Source organism: Erpetoichthys calabaricus, chromosome 10 (genome assembly GCF_900747795.2).
Source record: "Erpetoichthys calabaricus chromosome 10, fErpCal1.3, whole genome shotgun sequence".
Taxonomy (NCBI): domain Eukaryota; kingdom Metazoa; phylum Chordata; class Cladistia; order Polypteriformes; family Polypteridae; genus Erpetoichthys; species Erpetoichthys calabaricus.
In genome coordinates this window covers 169,837,304-169,853,148 of record NC_041403.2, presented here as the reverse complement: position 1 = coordinate 169,853,148, position 15,845 = coordinate 169,837,304, and the positions used below count along the sequence as shown (strand labels likewise).

At 48.3% G+C, this 15,845-nt stretch overlaps 3 protein-coding genes across 8 annotated transcripts in view; 1 reads left to right on the top strand and 2 right to left on the bottom strand.

Moving 5' to 3' along the window:
- mrpl55 (mitochondrial ribosomal protein L55) overlaps positions 1 to 15,845 on the top strand; it is a 175,249-nt gene that overhangs the window by 34,138 nt on the left and 125,266 nt on the right. The window lies entirely within an intron of this gene.
- stil (STIL centriolar assembly protein) overlaps positions 1 to 15,845 on the bottom strand; it is a 194,437-nt gene that overhangs the window by 67,653 nt on the left and 110,939 nt on the right. The window lies entirely within an intron of this gene.
- The window catches only part of spata6 (spermatogenesis associated 6), a 195,853-nt gene continuing 189,097 nt past the window's right edge, over positions 9,090 to 15,845 (bottom strand). For 2 of the 6 annotated variants that reach the window (XM_051933161.1, XM_051933164.1), the window contains exons 12-14: positions 14,355 to 14,428; positions 10,825 to 11,011; positions 9,090 to 9,729 (exon numbers count right to left, since the gene is read on the bottom strand). In XM_051933161.1, coding sequence (XP_051789121.1) covers positions 10,852 to 11,011; positions 14,355 to 14,428 — 234 coding nt within the window. In that variant the 3' untranslated portion in view covers positions 9,090 to 9,729; positions 10,825 to 10,851. Of the gene's footprint in view, positions 9,730 to 10,448; positions 11,012 to 14,354; positions 14,429 to 15,845 lie in introns of those variants that run through there. The other 4 variants (XM_051933167.1, XM_051933163.1, XM_051933166.1 and 1 more) reach the window with 4 other exon arrangements.

The following is a 15,845-nucleotide window of genomic DNA, read 5'->3' as shown; positions in this document are numbered from 1 at the left end:
ATTTAATATAGTGCCTTTCATACCATGCCCTCTCATTACATTGAAATCCAAAAAAACCTTGCAACAGAGAAATCTGCAGAAATCACCTCTGATACTGTAGCTTAAGTCCGTCTACTTATCATAAAATGCCCGTAAGTTTAATTTAGCGCCTTTCGTTATGTGACAACTGATATTGAAATGTGTTCAATATAGTGCCTTGTATAACTGGCACTGGCACAGACACAAAGTGCTTAACAACCAAATTCACAAAGAAGTATAAAGAGACCATTAAACAAACCATCAAGAGGTGCCAGCCTGATCCTGTCGTTCATCGTGTATTCAAACATATTTCATATAGTGCCTTTCATACCTGCCACCTTAATCCAAATCACAGTAAAGTACAAGGAGCTGTCCATCAAGTCACAGCAGCCAAGTTCTGCCACCTGCCATCATGCGTTCATTTACATTCAGTATTACAGACAGGGAGCTGGGCAGCAGAAAACACCTGCCATAGTCCTGCCTGTCATCATAGACTCAAATAATATAGCGCCTTGCACAAAGGGAGGTACAAAGCAGGGGGCCTATCACGTGCCCACCATTTGTCGAGACGAGCAGGTCGTCCGGGGGGCTCCACTGCTCCTTGTCAGTAAGGCTTGAAGTTGACTCCTTGGCCAAAGCACAGATGAGGTGTCACTCATTGGTCATCCACTAGGGGGGCCTCACTGTATTTCTATAATGACAGATAAGAGAGGGCAGCAAAAGCCCCCCAAAGCGTATTTAAGGAGAAGAACTGATAAGATTTGAGGCATTAGTCATGCTAACCACTCTTCTAAAAGACCCTTTTGAGAAATGAGGGTGGACATTATGTCACTTTGAAGAAGGACATTGAACCAGAATAAGACAGTGAGGAGGAACTGCTGGGGCTGGACAGAGCCGAGCAAGAGAAGTGTGGAGGAGCTGACAGGCCAGGGGGCCTGCATTAAGAAAGGAGACTATGGGAATCTATCAGGGTCAGCTCACCTCCAGGACACCAGGGTAAGTGGGACATTGAGGAGCATCTAACTCCAGGGATACCACTGTTAGGTGGACTCTGTGACTCCAAATACTGGACAAGGCCTGGTGACATCTGTCCTCCAGAATTACCAAACTCACTTGTGAACAGCAGGTGGCAGTGTGGGCCCACAGTTCATGGCTCAGACCCTCTGTAGTTCCAACACAAATAGGATTTTAAAGAGCACCTACCTCCAGGGCCAAGACTGGACCCCTTTGTGAAGTGGACACCGTAAGTCGTCCCTGCTCTTTGACATGAGAGTGAACTGGACACCATCTGGTGACATCTGTCCCACAGAACCTCCCAACTGTGAGCGCTGCAGTACTCAATTGTGAACAGCAGGTGGCAGTGTGGGCCCACAAGTTGTGGTTCAAATGAGCTTCTTTAGCTCCAAGTTTGGTCACTGAACTAGAACTGGACAAAGCCGAGCCTAAAAATCAACAGAACAGGAGAGGGCAGAAAACAACAAGAGGGGCTGCATTAAGGAAGGGGAGTATGGGAATCGATCAGGGTCACCTCACTTCCAAGACCACACCAGGAAGAATGGGACACTGAAGAGCAGCCATTGCCAGGGCCGGGTCTGGACCCCAGTTTGGACACTGAGTAACACCCAGTCTTGAGCACAGGGGCTGTGCCCCCTAGTGAAGACTAACCAGTATACCCAGCCTTCCTCACTTGTGAACAGCAGGTGGCAGTGTGGGGTCACAGCTCATGTTCAGACCTTCTCTTTAGATAGATAGATACTTTATTAACCCCAAGGGGAAATTCACATTCACTTTAATGGCCTCCTGCAGTTCTAATACTGGACCAACACGATGAATAGGACTTTGAGGGGTGCCAACCTTCAGGGGCAGGACTGGACGCCACTGTGAAGTGGACACTAAGTAGAAGCTGCTTCTCAACATCCGGACACTGTCTGGTACGGCCCCCCTCCAGAATCACTCGAGTGGGATCTGCAGTGCTCACTTGTGAACAGCAGGTGGCAGTGTGGGCCCACAGACAACGCCTCGGATCTTTTCTTTGACGCACTCGAGGGCTCCTGTGACTCCATGGCTGGGCCGTTTAGTACGGAGGGGCTTGAGGGGCCCGATGGCAAAATCATCAAAGATGATCGGAAAGGGTAGACAGGCAGCCCAAAATCGAGATGTTACCCAGGCGTTTGAGGGAAGAGCTGCTGATCCCTATCGAGTATCAAGAGCCATGCAACACAGACTTATATGGAGAGGACTAACCCCCGGGGGGTTTTTTAGCGACCACCATCGACTTTCGAACGCGTGAGTTTGGATATACTAAGTCTATGATGGTTAACAAAATACCGCCCCCCCCCCCCACTTCGCCACTATAGACGACCACCTAGTCGGTGGACCACCTGTAAGGTAGAGCTGGCAATGCCTGTAACGGCTGTTCAGTTCTCTTCACTTTGACTGCGCGCTTATCTCACGTTACTTAAACTGTCACGCAACAGGTGTGACCAGACGAACGCAGTACGCGCATGCGCAGTGCTGACGACCGCGCCATCAGAAATCTGAGAAATAACGAGATATCTATCTATAATATAGTGTCTTTCACATCAAGCTGTCTCATAGATATTAGAGAGACACAAAAGACACTATATAACATGTATCGATTCATCTACAGTATAGTGCCTTTCACATCTATCTGTCTCTTATACAGAGCTTTACATATCTAGTTGTTGTATAGTGCCTTTCATGTCTATGTATTTACGTCAGACATACCTACTGTATCTATCTATTCACCTACAGTATAGTGCCTTTCAAGGGCATCTAGCTACCTTATTAATCTACTTTTTCTATCTGTTTGTCTACATATGGGCGGCATGGTGGCGCAGTGGGTAGCGCTGCTGCCTCGCGAATGTTCTCCCCGTATCTGCGTGGGTTTCCTCCCACAGTCCAAAGACAGGCAGGTTAGGTGCACTGGTGATTCTAAATTGTCCCTAGTGTGTGCTTGGTGTGTGTGTGTGTGTGTGTGTGTGTGTGTGTGTGTGTGTGTGTGTGTGTGTGTGTGGGGGGGTGGCGCTCTGCCCGGGGTTTGTCTCCTGCCTTGCGGCCCGTGTTGGCTGGGATTGGCTCCAGTAGTGACCCTGTAGTTAGGATATAGCGATTGTCTACAATATAGCGCCTTTCACATCTATCTCCTATACAGTGTTTCACATATATGTCTATCTGTGTAGTGCCTTTCGTGACCATCTGTCTGTCTATGTCTAATATAGTGCCTTTCATATCTATCTATCTTAATTAATCGAGCTGTTCATCTACGGTATAGTGCCTTTCACATCTCTCTCTCTATCTCTTATATAGTGTCTTTCATGTCTAGCTCTCTTTTTATCTACAGTACTGTATCTATTTTTCTACAATATAGCGCCTTTCACATCTATCTTTCTCTTATACAGGGCTTTTCGCATCTTTTTGTCTTGATTTACGTAGACAGGAATTGATGGCGAGTACAAACGTTCGTCGTCTTCTCATTTCTGGACGTTGCAGCTGAAAACCGCCTGCAGCCACGGGGCCGAAATCAGCGCCGAGTCAAAACACGACGGGGCGTCACCAGCGGGTGGCCCTTGATCGGGTGACAGCGCCCACCACAGGTCGTACTCGCAGACTGGCCTGCGACCTCGCTGAACACGAGTGGAAGTGCAAACGCGTTTTGTGTCCACCAGAAACGCTCAGGTTAGCGGGCGAGTCGAGAGTCACGCAGGGCGGCGGCTGCCATCGCAGTGTTGACGCCTGTTCGGCTTTAAAACGTGGGCGGAGCGGGTGACATCGAGCGGTCGTTTCCTTCACGCCTTTTTGCTAAAACACTCGAGTCCTGGGTGGCAGGTCGCCTTCCTTTCGTTTTTCCATTGCGCCTTCTAATGCTATTCGTTACCGAACATTGTTGACATGAAGCGCTCGTTAAAGAGAGTCTTTGACAAGGCTGTGGGTCATCGCCGACCCCTTGTACCACGTTCACCCGTGGGGGTCTGAAGAATTGGATCTTATTCTGATTCACGCACCCCCACTTCTAAAGTGCTGCCGGCTCTTCTCCGTCTTATGTATCCGGACCGAGCGGGCGGTAGGGGGCGCCCTCCTCCAGCACTTCCCTTGGCCGGCGCGTTCCGACGGCGCCTTTCCACCCAAGAATTCTTTTAATGACTCGCCATATGTGCAGGATGCGTATTTAATGACAGTGCCACGCAGGGCACCGCTGTCCTCGCGCCATTCTGCGTAGAAATATGAGGGCAAGCAGCGGGGCGACTCGCTTGATTTGCACACCTGCGGGCCGGCGCTTTTGGACTCGATCGCCCATTTAAGAACCTTTTTTTCAGCTGCTCGTTTTAAAAATTTAACGCCTGCCAGTCCGTCGGCTTCTGTCACTGAAGGGTCTCGTGCAGTCCTGCGATTAAGAGGTCGTCCAGGTAGGACTCAATGCGCTTTAAAAAATCGAGCCCCCCGATGTTCTGCACCCACTCGAAAGCTGAAGCGCTACAGCTAGGTGGCCCCCTCGAAGATGTGGAGACTTGGGATGCGAACTCGCCGCCCTCCTTCTGGTCCACCATGCCACCATGCCATCCTTGGAATAGCCAATCAGCTCAGTTTGCACGTCTTTAGGAAAACCCACACTGAGACGGGCAGAATAATAAAACTGCACAAGCAACGGACTCTGGGCACCGGGCCCCTGCCATCTTCTTCTTATGTTACATCATGTCATTTAACAGGAGACAATACAAAGTCACATTATTGTTGGGTTACGTCACGTGGGATTGCAGCGCCAATCTGACCCAGTGACTGAGCCACCATGCTGTCCTACTACAAAAGGTCTTCTATGCCCATTAAACACAAAGTGATGCCCAGTGGCGCTACCATTACAAGAAGTGAAAAATACTGGTACTCCATACTGGCACTGCCCCTTTCTGCCCATCTGTGTACAACCACTTAATGTTTGTGCATCGACCATTCACCCCATTTAAAATCCTTTCACACTTTCACGGGGGGCTTACCAACATGGCCACTTTACATCAGAGCTTTCAGACCTCCAAGGGGTACCACCACCATACCCAGTCTTCATCCACACCGAACTAACCCAAGTTCCACAAAATAATTTCATAATCTTGGCGCGCTTTCAGACCTGCGAGAGGACCCCCCACCCACCCTGCTCTCTCAAACCCCCTCGCTATCTGAAATCGTATCGATATACTGACCATCCAGACCCAGGCCAAATTTTTAAAGGGGGTGACTTCTGAAATGCTGGAATTTGAACATGACGCCAATATTTGACAGCATGGACGGAGGGTCTTGAAATGCTATGGGGGTCCTGGAATCACCCCACAAAACCAGGTTGCCTGAAATAGTTTCATTATATCAGGACAGTTTCAAACCTTCAAGGGGACCCCCAAACCGCTCTCTGAGATAGTATCTGTATATCAGGGCGCTTTCTGACCTCCAAAGGGAGAAGCAAACCCCCCAACAGGTCAAGTTCTCCATCACTAAGCTTTTAGACCTCCAGGAGGATCCCCACCACCTCCTAAATAATTAAGGAATCTCAGCGGAGTTTCGGACTACCAAAGGGGGCAACTCATCCCCAGACCCCCGCCCTTTATCTCCAAAGAAACACTGAAGCTGGCATTGTGACTAGAACCTTCTCTGTGTAGGAGGAGGAGGATGACGACGATGATGAAGAAGAACTCGCATGCCAGCGTCTTTCTCCTCCCAGAATCCCGTTCATTGTCGGGCTCTGATTATTCACTGAAGATCATTCAGCTACGCGCGGACCGACGAAGTGACTTGACTCCAATTCGGCTCACGATAAACGGATCATCATGTCATCGGGTCCGACCTTACGTACTGGAAAAGGTGGGCTCAGAACAAGGAGGGAATGCGTCCTCAAAAGAGCCCCCTCGGGCAGGACGACTTCACGAGATCGATGCGAGTGCCTTGAGCTTCTCATCGATTATTAATATGTGTGGCTGTGACATCTGCGAACACTAAACAGGAGTTTGTTTTTGTTTGTTCCCACCCGGTCCGACTCGAGAGGTTAATGAGGAAAACGCTGCAGTCACCGAGCGCAGGCTGGCGGGACCGGCGCAGTCCCCTCAGCATATGGCGCAGCGCTCACTCCACTCACAGCAATTAGTTCTGCTCGGAGAACAAGGAGCTGCGATCGGCGGAGAAGGCGCTCAGAGAGAGGAAGGCGACGCGAGAGGACTCGAGTCTGGCGGGGTGGGGGGTCGGGGGTCTCATGTGAAGACCTTCAGAGCTCATAGGCCACCTGAACACGGCACACGACCATGGGAGCAAAAAAAGGAGCAAACTGGCAGTTAGCAGCTCACACGCATGTCTGTGGGGGGCGAGCGGGTGATAAGCCCCCCCCCCCACAAGGGCGCAGGACAGGGACCCAGGATGATGAGTCCAGTGCAAGTCTCCATGTGAAAGGCACTATATCAATCATGCGTTTGAATCTCATTAGCACCAGGCGGTCTGTCTGTCTGTCCTTATGAAAGGCACTATATAAAGTTTGTACTGAGAGAGCCTGCCTGTTGCTCCAGCCGCTGAAGAGGAGACGATTTCAGTTCAGACCAGCTGACAAGGGACACCACTGAAGCACCTCCACCAAATGACCGGTACCATCAAGTTTTAACAGCATTCCCAGATCCAAAAGTTGTGACAGCAGCTGGAGGCCATGCAGACGTCTCTTATGGGTCACTCACTCAGGGTCCCCACCGACACCTGCTATGGGGTTCACATTGGGTTTGACTTCATCCTCAGCCGGACGGTCACCATCTTAAGCTCACTGATCTACACCTTTATGTTGAATTTTGTGGACCGCCACTCCGACTTTGTATAGCACCTTCCAGGCAGCACACCGTCGTCCACAGACACTTCATAAAACACATCGACCTGCATGATTACGGCTTTAAGGGTGACAATGGTGGCTTTAGGGGACCCTTGGTTCTTTGGTAATGAACAAGTTTACCAAGCAGAGGAGGGCTTATGGTGGCCGCCTTTACAGCATCACTCATCACTGCATTTAAGAAAAGTGTGGCATCACAGCGCCACCTGCTGACAAGATTCTATCAAACCCACCAAATAAAACAAAAAAGAGAAGCAAGTGGCCCTCGCTGTGTGTGTTTCCCCAGACTTGAGCCCACCTTTACAATCAGCACAGCTTTTTTTTTTTATTATTATTTTCAGAGGGTCCTTCGCCTAAGAATGTGTGATTTGGCAGGGCACAAGTGGGCGGGGCTGGATGTTTGAGTGTTCCCATATAAGGTAGCGATGACATCAGATGTGCCATATTCATATTCTTCGTTGCGTTCAATGTGGTGGGGGCTGTCTATTTGTGCCACATCGCCCCCTACTGTATCAGAGTGCAGCAGCAGGTCTCCATACATTACACGCTAACAGGCTGCCTGACCTCATGTCAGTCAGAGAAAATCTTGCCTTATATGGTAACACTCCGACATCTGACCCCGCCCACGTCTGACCTAACGCCATCCTGCATCCCTTGGTGGGGACCCCCAAAACAAAGAGTTCTGCTAATTCATAAGGTGGGCTCAAGTCTGGGAGAAACACATACAATAAAATCAGATCCCTTCAGACTGTTGATGGTTTGTTGATGCTTACTTACCCGGTCTTCTCTGCCCATGATCGGCCATCTTTAGTGTTGTACAATGTCACAGGGTCACCTCCAGCGTAAGGGGCCATCCACGTCCTGTCTCCACCACAAAACTCTGCCATCTGATGACATTTAAGCCTAAGTCTCTTGTCTCAAACAGAATTAACACAAAATATTGCCCCCTAGTGGCACCCCAGGGGGACCACACATTGCAGAAAGATGACTCACCTGGGAAAGACAGGAGGACTGGCGAGTGATTGGTCATCGAGGTCTTCTGCAAATCCTCGTCACTCGTGGTGACAACCTGGCTGTGGGATGGAGGAAGTCCATAGGAGGGGCCGATGTCGTCATGAAGGCCAACTGGGTTAACGTTTAGCTTGGCTTGGGCGCACAGAGCTGGGAACACTGGGAAGGAGGGCAGAGAGCACTTTGATAGCAGATTGTAGGTTTCTCAGGTCCTAACCGTCACTTGTGCAGAGTCCGGTGAAATCCATACTTGCCTGCCATTCTCCAGAGCCACAGTTAGCGAGTACGACTACCTTACCTGGAAATGGCCACCTTCCTTACCTGAAAAACCTCCGAACAGATTTGTCATAAATGTATGGAACAAAACTTACAAGCAAACAATGAGGAAGATCATTAGGAATAGAGCAGACTGGGCAGGGCTTCATGTTTGAGTGACAACTGAGAGGGCGGGGCGGGCGGGGCTTGATGTTTGAGTGGCAGCTGGCTGGGCGGGGCTAGACATGGTACACAAGGCAGTAGGGACCCTATTAACAAGTCCAGCTAAGCTTTTACTTGCATGTGCTCATCAACCAGCAGCATGTCACCACTCCTTGGTGTCACCATTAGCGAGTAGGACTACCTGATCTTGAAAAGTCACACGCCTTTACTTGAAAAATCTCAGAACAGCTAAATAATGAGGATGAGGAGAAGGAGAGCTATTAGTAATACAGCAGGGTGGGCGGGACTTAATGTTTAATGAGGCTGGGTGGGGCTTGCTGCTTGAGTGGCGGCAGGCTGGGCGGGGTTAGGTATGTTAATAGGGTCTACAAATGTACAAAGCCCAGTAAGATTCTTACTTGCATTAGCAGGCTGGGCGGGGCTTGCCTCATGAGTGGCAGTTGGCTGGGCGGGGTTTTCATTCTGTCAGTTTTTCTGGTGATGAATGTCAAAACAGCCAAATGAAATCCACTGTAACTCAATGCAGTACAACAATAAAATGTGTAAACTTCCAAGGGGGTGAACACTTTAATGGTGGCATTAGACAGCTGGGTTTATCGGATGACAGACTCCAGTGTCCATTGGGGTCTCTTGATGGTCTCTATTGCACCTGATCAGATCACAGGGGCAACTCTCAATTGGAAAATCTCGGGTTTGGTAAGAATCAGACAAGAAGGCACATCAAGATTTGGGTCATCAAGTAGGCACAGGAAAATGACTTTGGCATATCCAGAAATTTATTGAATAAAAAAAGCGAAGAAAAGGAAATGTCAGTGTTGAATTTGCACCACCCCAGTATTTACAGTGCAGTTTAAATTTCCAGCCCCATTCCACAGGGAAGTCCTTTTTAATTCCTTCTTCTCCGTGTCCTTTGGTTTCTTCTTAAGCACTAAGCTCATTTCATCAAACCCTGAGGACGTGTGTCTCAAATGCGCCCCCTACTGGTGGCGAGAAGATAAAACAAATGTCTCCTCTGCCTCCTTCGTCGCCCTGTGGGGTCTTCATGCCAGGTCTGAATTTGCCCCAGCGAAGGCCTCACTGCTCACTAGATGCGGACCCCAATGAACACATGAAGCTGATTTCAGTTGTGGGCTCGCTGGGCAGGAGATTCTTCAAACAAGCAAGTCTGGGCATTGGGACAGGCAGAGCAGAGTAGTCAAGTCGGGTGTACATAAAAGCCGAGTGTGCCCTCGATCACAAACCAGCAGGAACGTCTCCACCTGCCAAGGACGCAGCGGGCAGACCCGAGATCCACAGACGGGTGCGATGGACACAAGCCAGAATGAAGGTTCAAGATTGTTGACTTCGGACCACCAGGCCAGTGTAGAATTGAAGAGCAGGTCAAGTGAGCTGGGCACGTCGTGCTGAGTGAAAGAGAAACACAAGAGAAGAGCAGAAGAACACCAATGGAAGAGCAGCCATTGCAACTGGCAGACGTCAATAAGATGAGCTGACCGACGGAACAGCCGGCCATTTCATGTCATACAGCTAAAGAGACGTGGCTTTTTTGGGGGGGGGGCGTCTGTGCAAGTCAAGGTCAAAGAAGTGAAGATAAAAATGTCTTCAATTTGAACCCCTGAGGTGCAATGCTGGCTTCTTAACAAGTGGCAGTGGCTGGTAGAGTGCAGGACCCCCCGACACTTCAAATGGAGGAGTGGACTTTGGTGGTGGTGGTTGGGGGTGGGGGGGCTTTTGGTCGAACATAAAATCATTCAAATTCTAAGAGAAAAAAAAACAAAAATGCCACACAGAGCCTGCTGGTCCCACCTGCTTTTATTATGGGTGACCCCAAGTGTGCCAAATCCGTTCTGAAGACCCCCATTTGCTGACAACAGGCCACACAGTCAGCAACAATCCGCTACGCCTGAACATTTTCAACCAAAAGTTATAAAGTGAAGGGAAGTTGCTGTGCTGGCATGTCATGGTGGCTGGACTGCGATTACGGGGGATTCAGAAAGCCCACTTTATTGTGCTGTACATCTCATTTTAAGTGAGAAAGTTGCGATTTTTGCCCCACAATCCTCACTCAATAAATCACGATGACAAAGTGACATCATGTCTTCAGAAAGGTCTGCAGATTTACTAAAAATCAAAACCTGACATCTGTCCTTCCTAGAAGTACTCGGACCCTCTGCTGTGGCCCTCCTCATTGTGCTCAGATGCCACCTGTCACCAAATGAAGTGACTGGCCATCATTTAGCAAGGCCCACGTGGACCTGTGTAGAGAGGGTCCCACAAGTCACACTGTCACGACCAAAGCCAAGCCATGGAGTGCAAGGACTCTTCAGAGACCCCCCAACGTCAAACTGTGATGAGGCAGAGAGCACGGCAAGGGGATCAAGCCATCTGTACAGCTCAGATGAGATTTAGGACCACCAGGACTCTTACTAGAGCGGATTCAGGAGGGAGGTGACCAAGAACCCAATGGTCACTCTAGCAGAGCAATGCAATGGCCATACCTGGACGCAGCTGTCCTGTCCACTACTCTAGGTGCTGCCGGACGCCTTCTTGTAAAGGTTCCCATAAATCTTCTCCAGGCTCTCCTCAAACACGGCTCTGTGTGGCACCCCCTTGTACCGTGCCGCCTGATTGGACCAGAAGTGACCGGAGCCGAGGTGGACCATGGTGTCATCGAAAAGCCTGGAGCTGAAAAGAAATGCAAGATGACAATGTGAGACATGACACGACACACCAGAACAAGCCATGAGATGGCGCAACATAATAGAATCTGACAGGACGTGATGTAACAGAGGGAAGAAAGCGAGCGACGCTCCAGAATGGACGTGCTTTCCATTTACTCGTAGAGCGGAGGAGAAGCAGCTGGAAGACGAGCGACATCACTTCTGGCACAACCGCTGCAGGCCCCGCCCCTTCTGCTCTCACGACTGCTTAACCTGCTCGTCCACTGGGAGTCGCAGTTCATCGGGAGACCCAGCTCGGAAGTGAAATCTCTTGTCATAACGACAGCCTTCATTATAATCCTTTTTCTTTTCATTTCACTTCAGGATATCTGGACAGAGCTCCAACTCTTTTATTTTACTAGGGGGCTCCGCCCCCTGCTCGCTTCGCTCGCCAACCCCTGGCGTTGGGGCATGACAAAGAGTGAGATGTATGAATTAGATATAGAATAGTGTGCAGGTTTGGATGATGCCTATATAAATACAAAATAGAGTGTTTGGCATAGAGTAATGTTTTATTGGAATATTTCTCTGTATACAACATTAGTAGTAAAGATGGTGTCTTGTCTTTGAATGAGTTTTCCTTGGCATGGATCATTTTTAATTTTAACTTTATTGTGAGATGAACGTCGAACACATGAGAAGGCAAAATAAAGTTGTGCATGTCCAAAAACGGGTTCAGAGAGGTAGATGCCAACCTTGTCCATGGTTTGTTCTTGTGATTTTTTGCTGGTCATGGCAAATGCAGGTTTAATGGGGAACTGTCGGTGTTTCAATGTAAAAGGTAATTCTAGCTCAGAACTCGTAAGGTCAATTCCAAGAATGAGAACAGTATTGTTAGCATGTGAATCTGAAAGAACTGTTGCTTGAATAACATCGTGTGTTATGGTGTTGACGACTAACCGTGTGCCATTGCATAAACCCTGTTTAGTGTTAAGGTTTCTTAATAGCATGATTATTGTTCCGTTTTTAAGGGTAAGGTTGTGTTGTGGTCATCCATCCGGGTTAATTAGTGTTCAAATATTCTAAGGGGAAATTCAGATGTTCATTGTCGTCATCAGAGTCAACTTTGTCAGAGCTTAGAAAGAGCCGTGTCTCTCCAGGAAGTAATGAAATGACCTGGTTAATAATGTGATTAACATTAATATTTTTTTGGACATAATATAGTGCGTTGTGTTAACCACATATGCGAAAGCAGTATGGGCCATTGCCTTTTGGTGTCCTGTTATGTTCTCTGGTAGATGCAAAAGCAAATGAACTATTGTAGGATCTAATGTAGTTCATAAAGTTTTTACTTTCAGGCACCTCCTTAGTTAGAAGCTTCTGTAGATATTCAGGATATGAATGTAAAGGAGGCAGTCTAATCTGACCTTTTTGACAACAACGTGTAAATTCATTATTTGTATTGCCAGTTGTTTCTTCTGTGAAGTTAAGTGAATGACAATGATTGCAAATGACATTCATTAATCCCAATGAATTTTCCTCAATAGTGGACTCATTATTGAAAGCGTTGTCAGCCAACTGGCGTAAGCGTTTAGCAGACGTCTGGTGTTGATGTCTGCGACGGGCATGTTTTGCTTGTGGTGTTTGAGTGCCGCGTTGTTGCATGTCCATTATTTGTGACGCGCTATTTTTGAGTTTTAATTGATCCGCCTCCGCTTTGCGCAAAGTCCGTTTCACTCTACGTCGTGCATTGTTTGTATCGTGCCTTGTCCGTTTTTGTATGTCGGTCAGTTGAGGTTTCTGCTTTCTGAGTCCTGCTTGCTTGTTTTCTGGCCGGTCATATGCGCGTTGCTTTGCTCCCTTTTTTGTATGTCTGAGACGCAAGCTCTTTCTTTTGAAATCGTGCTTGTTTTGATGCAGCACTTTGAGACGCGCGCTGTATGCATCTACGTTCAATGTGTCTGTTCATTTGGGCACGTCTCTGTAACGGGGTTACTTGAGCTTTGCGTTTTTTGATCCGAGACATTTTTTCTCACGTATTTTCCGAAGCGCATTGTTATGCGCCGCCGTTGTATTCTTTTTGTTTCATTCGTGTTCGGTGTGTTTTGTTCCGTTATCCGATCCGAATAGTTTTGTACCCGGGACCGTGTATGCATGACTTGTTTGTTCCTCAGCGTGCGAAATATGGATAAGTATTTAGTAGGATCGTACTCACTGTTAATATGGAGCCTTTTCTCCAGTTGAACGGTTAATAGTGCTTTATTTTAATGAGATCCACCTATGCTGCCTAGTGTGAAGGTTTTGAGATGACGTATGTTTAATATGGACGTTTCCTTTAGATATGTGGCTTTGGGTGTCACTTCTTATTGATTGGGGGGGGGGGGGTGTGGGTGAGGATTGTTGTTGAGCGAGCGTCTTCTTTCGTTTTGTGTTCCAGGGGCTTGTTGAATCCCCCTCTTTGTGTGTGTCCCGTCCGTTGCTTGTAGGGTGTGTGGGGCGGTTTTGTGTTCTTTTTTTTTGTGTTCCAGGGGCTTGTTAAATCCCCCTCTTGGTGTGTATCCCGTCCGCCCTTTCTTGCGCCTGTGCAGTACGTCTTTTTGCTGCTACGGCCCATGGCCGGATGTGCCTGCGTCCATCATCCGGTTTAGCATTCTCGGTTAGTAATATGGATTGTCCTGTGTCCCATTACAATAAGTGCAATTGTTACGCCACCATCGTGAGGTTCTGCTTTTCTGTCACTGTCAATGAAAATCCTGCCGACTACACCACTGTAATGAGACAAAGAGCTGGGGCAGTGTCCAGACGCCCTGCTTAATGTCCAGAATTGAAACAAAAGATTTAATAATAATGAAGATCACCATTACGAAGAGAGGTTTACTTGGTGAGGACTCCAAGAACAGCAGCCTACAGTGGAGGAGTACATGAAGTAGTCGGCGATCATGTCAGAAGTGACGTCACTCATCTTCCTGCTGCTTCTCTTCCACGGGAGAGGAAATGGAGACCCCTGTTCATTTTTGTGCATCACCCAACCCACTTGCCAATGTCCTGCATGGCCTCCATGACACTCTACTGGCTGTTCTGCTGGCCAGTGTAGCCAAAGGCTCAGCAAGAATGGCAAGACTCCCACCACTTCTGATAGGTGGGACGTGTCAGGAGGGCCCGACCCCCTGGGCTCAACACACAAAGGCAAAGAACATAACTGAGGACACTGACAAGGTAGAACAAAAATTAAAAAGCAGGAAAGAAATATCAATAAAGAGGAACGAGCAGAAACATACACACTAGGAGATCTTCCAAAGGAAATGACACAAAACCAGCAAGACAATAAAGATACAAGAGGGAACCCCAGCCAAGCCGAGACGCCATACCTGTTGCCCACCAGCCCGCTTTCACACAGAGAGTCTTTACAAGAGGTGGTTTGCAAGGAGTCCTCGTCATCGTTCTGGAAATGAGAAAGAGGAAAAGGGTGAGGAAGAAAAGGAAGTGGAACCACCAAGAACAAGGCGCCAACTGGCATCAAACATGGGTGGCCGAGAGGGGACTAAGCACCGGGGGGGGGATACCAACAACTTCCAGCCCACCCAGAGTCACAAGCCAAAGTGAGAAAAGGAAATCCACATCAACCTTCACCCAACTCCTGGAAACCGAAGATGAAGGAGACGCTGCTGTGACGTCATAAAGTTAGGGGGACGTTCATCCAAGGAGAGGAGATCTTTACAAAGCGAGTCACGGAAGTGAATGGAGTGTCGGAGTTTTATTCTGTTAACAAACTGAAAATGAAAAACAGAGGAATTTAGAAGAAGAAAACCAAGAGAGGGAATGGCATGCAGCAATACGGAGAAACGCATGAAGGTCAACAGCAAGAGACGATGGCAGAGGTGACAACTCCAGACAGAGTTTTGAAGCTGAACTTTCTCTAAATGATGTGAAATAAAAAGAACCCAATGATTGTATCAGAGCACAAGGAACTGGAGAAATACGGGAAAACCAAGAGAAACGTCACTGAGAGACATTTTAGGAAATGCAGCGCCACACCCAGAAACTCGACGTCAAGAAGAAGGGAGCTGAAGGAGCTGAAGTTCAAAAACCAGTCCTCTCACTTGGTTTGTTTGCATCCAGAATCTCGGACAAGCAGAAAACGTGGTGCTTAGCGGCTGCGATCGCAGGATCTCGACGTTGTGACCGGGACGTTTTATTCGTTTCTCGTGGGTTACGAGTTATGGAGCCCAAGGATTGTGACAATAACACTTACTGCGTTTCTTCCTACACGATAGTTTTGGGTAAGTACAAACTGTAGAGCAGCATGCTAGGACGCCATCTTGTGTTGCATAAGGTCGCCACCGTTGTCGAGGCGTGGCTCCCGGTTGTCAGGGGTGTGGTAGAGGAAGTTGTGACATCCAATGTCGTTAATGCAATGGGTTTAAAGATCGGCACTGGCAGCCATGTTCTCAGAGTTTACGAGTCTATTGAACTTCCTGGCTTTAGAACTTTGCTCTTGATTTTGGGACATCAAGTTGAAGTTTACGTCTGATGGCCTGGATGTCTGGTTCAGATTTTAGCTTCTTCCCTAACCTCTTGATACCATTAAAAACGTCTACCGTGTCACTCTGATTCCGTACACTCGGTGCCTGGAGGTTGTCAGATTACATGGCTATGAACTGCAAGGCATGATGGGTAACACAACTCCCTCACCAACTTCTCAGCACAATTTCAAATTTCCAAAGCATTGCAAGCTTTCATGGTGTTGCCCGGCAGGTATGAAAGTTCAACAGCCAGTGGTGATGGAGTCCCAGGAAATTCTGACCAACATCCAACACAACTGAACTGGCCAGCGCCATTGTGTTGTGCCAAAGGTGAAG